Source organism: Podarcis gaigeae, assembly GCF_964106915.1.
Source record: "Podarcis gaigeae genome assembly, chromosome: 3".
NCBI classification, from domain to species: Eukaryota; Metazoa; Chordata; class Lepidosauria; order Squamata; family Lacertidae; genus Podarcis; species Podarcis gaigeae.
Genome location: NC_139680.1, coordinates 116,078,027 through 116,085,243, shown reverse-complemented (window position 1 = coordinate 116,085,243; position 7,217 = coordinate 116,078,027). Strand labels below are relative to the sequence as shown.

The 7,217-nt window shown below is 44.1% G+C and overlaps 1 protein-coding gene across 2 annotated transcripts in view; it reads right to left on the bottom strand.

Annotated features, from left to right (window-relative positions):
• Window positions 1-3,359: 3,359 nt before the first annotated feature.
• LOC310842043 (uncharacterized protein) overlaps window positions 3,360-7,217 on the bottom strand; it is a 71,582-nt gene continuing 67,724 nt past the window's right edge. For both annotated transcript variants that reach the window (XR_014562791.1, XM_083733909.1), the window contains exon 5: window positions 3,360-3,604. Coding sequence is in view for 1 of the 2 variants with exons in the window: in XM_083733909.1 (XP_083590035.1) it covers window positions 3,600-3,604 (5 nt within the window). In the remaining variant the exon portion in view is untranslated. The remainder of the gene's footprint in view (window positions 3,605-7,217) is intronic.

Genomic DNA, 7,217 nt, shown 5'->3' with positions numbered 1-7,217 from the left:
TGGAAATAATGGGAGATGAGGAGGAGGAAGCACTAGGGGGCGCAACAGCTGATGGACATAGTGTCTTTAGAAAGCATTCCAGACCTCTCCCTCCCAGAACCTGGCAAGCCTTGAAAGTAGGAGAGCAAAGAGCTCAAAGACAGATGGCGCTTAGCAGTGATGAATGAGGAAGTTGGAGAGACAGGGGAAGAGGGTGGAGATTCACTCGGGACAACACCATTATCCAAGATGCTGGGTTCTATAGTCTCTCTCTGTAATTACTGAATTATAAAAGGACGGTAAGAAACGTTTCCTGGCAACCGGCTGGGAGTTGCTGGCAGCAGCCTGACAATAACAAGACAACGTATAATCACAGATGCCAATCAAAATAAAATACAAGTAGAAAAATATATTTAGTGTGATGGCCTGGGATTCGGACTCGGATGCTGAACCTGAGGGATCCCAGCCTGCGCAGGATTCCCCGCCTCCAGAGCCAGCTGAGCCGGGGCTGGGGCATGAGCTTGAAGGGTCCTCACCTGTGCTGGATCCTCAGGTGCAGGCATCAGCTGAGTCTGCTCTGGCTCCTGAGGTGATGGAGGACCCATTGCCTGCAGGTGCTCCACTCTCAGCCCTGTCAGAGGAAGCTGAGGCTGCCTCTGGGTCCAGTAACCCTCCAGCCTCTCCTGAGCTGCAGAGGCTCAGGGCAGAGAGACGGAGGGAACTAGGTTCCTGCAGGAGGAGTGCTCGCCTCCAGGCCAGGAGACGTGAGTCACCAGAGGATCTGGGCCACCCTATGCCTCGGGGCAGATAAAAGCCAGCCAGCCCCAGTCCCAAGTTGTGGGAGCAACATTGTTGGTTCCTAGTTCCTCCCTGAACCCTGTCCTGCTTTCCTGCCTGAGCTCCTGACCAGCCCTGGCTCCCTGCTTGCAAGCCTGTTCCTGACTTCACCCAACTCCCTGCCCTGCACCCAGCTTCAGCTTCTACGGACTGCCTCCCCATTGCACCTTTGACCACAGACCGGACTTGAACCTCGCCTCTCGGGTAACCCACGGGACCAGCACATCTAGAATTAAACACTAGGACCACATTTCCATATGAATTCCAAACACAAATAATTAATAATAATAATAATAATAATAATAATAATAATAATAATAATATAGAAAGGTTCCAAGTAACAAAAATGGCTTTATACTCTCCTATGCCTTCTTACTTCAGTACCTTCTAAAAAGACTTTATTTCTTGGCAAAGACATTTCCTTGTCTGCCCTCTCTTATTGTCACCATGTACGGCCCAGATTTTAGTAATTCATTCCCTCATGGTTGTTGTTCTCGTTTCTTCCCTGGATTTTGGAAGAGGATTCTGGCAGCAGTTAAGAGGCGTTGATGCTTCAATATGTTTCTGTATATGCTGGAAGCCGCCCAGAGTGGCTGTAGCAACCCAGTAAGGTGAGTGGGGTCCAAATAACGGAATTATTATCATTATTATTTTTATCATTATGATGTAACGGAACAATGGAGCAAAACAGGTTTGCCTGTGTCCCAACTTCACTGAAATTCCTGCTATTGTGCTCAAGATTCAAGAAAATGTGTAATGGGAAATTAAGTTGATGAAAGATGGAACCCTACAGTGCCATCTGGTGTCCCAGTGTTATATTGCATTTAAAACTAATGTAGCTGAGTCCAGAGGAAGATTTAGGGCAGTGTGACTGGTTCCCAAGGGGCATCTTCCCACCTCCCACCCAAAGCCTTTCAGGGGGTTGGAGTAGATGACCGACTCTACAATGCTATGATTCTAAAAGTGCTTGCTTTGGGTAAGCAGGGCACCAGGCATTGGGAAGGAGGCGTGAGGGCTCTGGCAGGGTCCTATGGCTCTCCCATCTCCTTCCTACATCTGGGACAGTGTGAATAAATGTGTGAATAAGTCATATTTCTAAAAGTCACAACAGTCTCCGCCGGGTCGTCTACACTGAAAGGCAGCAGTTCTTCAGGGTTTCCATCCAGGGAAATAGCTGGGATTGAATCTGAGACCTTCTGCATATGCAGCAGATGCTCCCCCACTGAGCTTGAACTGCTCTCTTACCTGCAACAACGGGGAAGAGGATGAAGACCAGAGCAAAGCTCAGGTAGAGGAACTTCAGGGCTGGAGTTTCCTCTGAGATCTCTACCAAAGGGAAGGTGCTCTAAGGCAGAAGGAAGTGGAGTTTGGATGGGAAAAGGAGGTTCTCTCTACTTATAGTGTTGTTGTGTCAAAATAAATTGCCTATGCAATTTATTCATCTTGTAGAGCTTCCTACGTTTTACCTGAACAACCTTTCTCATGCTGTTTTCTTTCCATATCAGTTAATAGATTTCCTGTCATCTCACAAAAGCTGCTCCCAACTTCATGGTGCCTGGATAGAAAGGAAGTGGAATTTCGGGTAACAGCTTGACTGTAATGCAGTTTGATGCAACCTCTTTTGGTTGGACTGTTCAGTTCAACTGCAATTGCAAAGACCAGAATAAAGTTCGGATAAGGGAACCTCATGCCTAAAATTTTCTCCCAGATCTCTGCTGAAGGGAAAGTGCTCCAAGGCAGAAGTCTTCTTTGGATGAAACAAGAAGGTTATCTTTACTTTCAGTGTTGCAGAGCCAAAGAGATGTTGAAACATACATTTGACATCTTATCAGAAGGTGGGATAACTTCTGTAATTCTGGGTTGTCCAGGTTGAATCATGACTGCTGATGGGTATGCTGTCTCCCTGTGACCCTCTGATCATTGTTGGACTACAATTCCCATCATACGTGAATTGCATTTCCTACAATCCCTGATTTATTCTGTGTGGGTGGAACCCAAGGAAGATGGTGATTAAATTATAAGGAGCATTGGGAGGAGGTAAGCCCACTCATGGGAGCCACTGACACTATCTCCCCATCACACACACACACACACACACACACACACACACACACACTTTCCTCAGTTCATTTCACCATCCCCAAAATGGCTTCCTACCATAGTTTCTCCTTCCCACTGCTAATTTCTTTCTCAATGACCTATGGGCACCCAGAAAGCAGTGGCTCTTTAATAATCAACTCCATTTAGGTCAGGGCTCCAGTCTGGGTTGAGTTCAGCCAATCCCACCTGTGTTCACATAACCAACTTGGCAACGAAACCCAAGCTCTGCCTGGGTGCATGGAAAGCAATGGCTGCAGTTATCTGCTCCTGGGACTCGGGGATGAGGACTCCTGTCAAGAGGGATCTTGGGCAGATATGATGCACCTCCACTGGAGTTGGGTCATATTAAGCCATAGATGCTTTTTTTAAAAAATAAAATAAATACAATTTCTCAATTGCAGTTTAATATGCTCATATTAGATGATCATATGAACAGACTGATCTTTATTTCATTGTCTGCTTTCACAAATCGATTGATCAGGCCCACTTCCACAAGCAAAGATCAAGAAGAATCATCGTAGCAATCAGGCTTTCACACCTATGGATGTGGGCTGCTCACTGATGTCATTGAAGGGAACAGCATTGTGCGTTGAAGCCACAGTAAGCTGGAAGAGTTAGACTAGATGGGCAGCGTTTGGTGATTCCCTTCTGGCAGAACCCTCCATTTCATCACACACTGATGATTATCCTGAATAAAAGAAAGAAGGAAATCTGTAATCGATTGCACTTTCATGAGCCTGGAGTCAGATTGCTCACCTTCAGGAGATGAGGGAGGATCATAAAACTGTAGTGTTGGAAGGACTCAATGGAACATGTAAGGAATCTGTAACAGAAAGGAAGAGGACATGCAGGCCCAGCCCCAGAAGAGCTCTCAGACGAATTTGCAAGATCAGTGCCAACATCCCCTGGCCCATCCTGGATGTCAGGATGGGCCACTGGCAGTCACTGACTCTGAGGACTCCACCACACAAAGACCCAGGGAAGAAGAAGAAGAGTTTGGATTTGATATCCCGCCTTTCACTCCCTTTAAGGAGTCTCAAAGTGGCTAACATTCTCCTTTCCCTTCCTCCCCCACAACAAACACTCTGTGAGGTGAGTGGGGCTGAGAGACTTCAGAGAAGTGTGACTGGCCCAAGGTCACCCAGCAGCTGCATGTGGAGGAGTGGGGAAGCGAACCCGGTTCCCCAGATTACGAGACTACCGCTCTTAACCACTATACCACACTGGCTCTCTCAGGAGACCTGAGGATCCCCTACTCCATTGCTGTAGGAGGTGATGGCAAAGGCTGGACCCTCAAAGTGACACAGCATCTTACAGGAAAGGTGGTGCTAACTATTATTTTATCTTTTATTCTGATATTTATATTGCACCTTCTCCTGGACAGAGAGATGGTCACTGATTTAGATGGACAGGCATGGAGAGGAAAGTTCTGATTTGACTGAAGGTCTGGTCAACATCACGTAATGGTCACATTTAGAGGGGCCTTATTTATTTATCTGCTGTATTTTTATCTCTTTTTCCAAACATAAAAGAAAAAATAAAGTAACAGTTCACTGGGACTTACAGATTGCAGTTGCTTTTCATTTCATTTCTCAAAAATTTCTAAAAGGCAGCATTAAAAGGTAAAGGTAAGTTAAGTCTGGCAGTTAAGTCCAGTCGCGAAGAAATCTGAGGGTGCAGGGCTCATCTCACTTTACTGGCCAAGGGAACCGACGTTTGTCCGTAAACAGTTTTTCTGGGTCATGTGGCCAGCATGACTAAGCTGCTTCTGGCGAAACGAGAGCAGTGCACGGGAACACCATTTACCTTCCTGCCGGAGTGGTACCTATTTATCTACTTGCACTCTGATGTGCTTTTGTAATGCTAGGTTGGCAAGAGCTGGGACTGAGCAACGGAAGCTCACCCCATCGTAGGGATTCAAACCTCCGACCTTCCAATCTGCATGCCCTAGGCTCAGTGGTTTAGACCACAGCACCACCTGCGTCCCTAAAAGGCAGCATTAGCTACCAATTTTGTTGGTATTCTGAATTTTGTAGTTAGAGCCACCAGTTTTTATTGCCCATGGGAAGTGCAGCCTCCACAGTTTGCATCCATATGAACACTTGTGGTATCAAAATTCCCTGTGGACAGATGAAAACCTTGAGGCTCTAATGCTTAAAAGAAGATGCAGAACCTAGAGTTCAGACTGTGAGACTGACCTTGACATTCATAAGCTATTATGAGTTCAGAAAGGCTGAGATGTGGCTCCAAAGCTCCACAATTTGAGGAGTCGGTGAAGTCAATGTTAACTGACATTAAAGAAGGTTTAGATCACAATACAGCAAGCATAGATAATTTGGGGGGAAAGATTGAACATTTTAGTACCGACTTGAAAGACGTGGAAAAGGAAATAACCACACATGACACAAGGTTGGCACAGCTGGAGACTGTTAGAGTGCCAGACTTGGAATGGTTGCGGTATGAAAATGCTAATTCGATCACCTTCCTTCAGTTGAAAGAAAAAGAATCGTATTTGAGATTGAGGGGGGTCCCCTTTCTGGAAGAAGAAAAACTCAGAGAATCTCTGATAGGATTTTTCGTGGAATGTTGAGACTTGAAAAAATAGGAAGTGGAAACTTGGGTAGAGAAAGCGTACAGATTTGGGCCTAAAAAGGAGACTAAAATAACTAATGATTGCCTAGTGGTCTTTAAGACTAAGGAGCAAAGAGACATTATCTTGGGACATCACTATAAAAAAGGCCTCAAAATCCAGGATAGAGTGGTGGTGCTCTTTAAAGAGATGATCCCATGTCAATTTTTTTTTAGACCTAATTTGTTTACAGGAAACACACGTGACTAGGCTTCACAGGAAAGTTTTAATTAATAAGAGACTGGGCCAAGAATTTATTTCATCGGACAGAGTGAAGAAGAGAGGAGTTGTCATCTATGCAAGAGAAAGCCTGTCACCCAAATTTCTTTTTAAAGATGAACATGGAAGAACTTTGGCAATTGAAATCCAAGTACAAGGAGAAAAATTTTTAATCTTGGGAATTTATGCACCGAACGAGGGGAAGTCGGAATTTTGCAAGAAGTTGCATGAGACAATGCTGGAGTACATTGACTACGATAACATCATTATGATGGGAGACATGAATGGGGTGGTATCTACGAACATGGATAAAGCGCAAAGCCAAAATATAGCAAAAGAGGGCAGGCTACCAAAGACCTTTTTTGAACTAACTGACAATATGGACTTGATTGACATCTGGAGAACAAAAAAACCCCCTAGGAAGAGAAGGGACTTTCTTTTCTGAAGCTAAAATGACATGGACAAGAATTGACCAAATATGGATAACTAGAGGACTGGCACCGAAGACTAGAAAAGTGGAAATCTGCCCAAAAACCTGCTCCGACCACAATGCAGTAAAGATGGAAATGAGACTAACTACGACTGGTTCCTTCAGATGGAGGATGAATGACACCTTATTAAGAGATCAAGAGATTGTTAAGAAGGCCCAAAAAAATTTGAAGGACTATTTTGAAGTAAATCTGAAAACTACAGTGGAAAAAAGAATAATCTGGGACGCAAGTAAAGCAGTCATGAGGGGGTTTCTGATACAGCAGAATGCAATAAAGAGGAGAGCTCAAAATGAGAAAAAAGACAAAATCTTGGAAAAGATAAAAGGAGAGAAAAAGCTAAGATCGAAACCAAAGTCACAGGAGATCTTGACAGAAATTAAATTATATCAAGTACAATATATGAAATTAGTAAACAAAGAAGTTGAATGGAAAATTAAGCAAATGAGGCAAAAAACTTTTGATTCGGCAAATAAATGTGGAAAACTGCTGGCATGGCAGTTGAAAAAAAGACAGAAGTTGAATATGGTCACCAACCTTGAGATAGAAGGGAGAAATATACAGAATCCTGTGGAGATTAGAAAGTGCTTCCAGAGATACTTCAAACAACTTTATACATAGGGGCCGCAGAAAGAGACTGATATAGACCAATTTTTAAGAACTAATGGATTACAAAAATTATCTCAAGAAAATAAGACAATATTGAACTATGAGATAACAGCACAGGAGATTGAAGGTGCCATCCAGAACATGCAATTGGGCAAGTCTCCAGGGCCGGACGGGTTAACCTCCAAGTACTATAAGACTTTGAAAGACTATTTAATCCAACCACTAAAGGAGGTGTGCAACGAGATTATGGAGGGGAAGAAGGCACCGGAGTCGTGGAAAGAAGCTTTCATCACACTTATACCAAAATCCGAAGTTGAAAAGACACAACTTAAAAACTACCGTCCCATATCCCTACT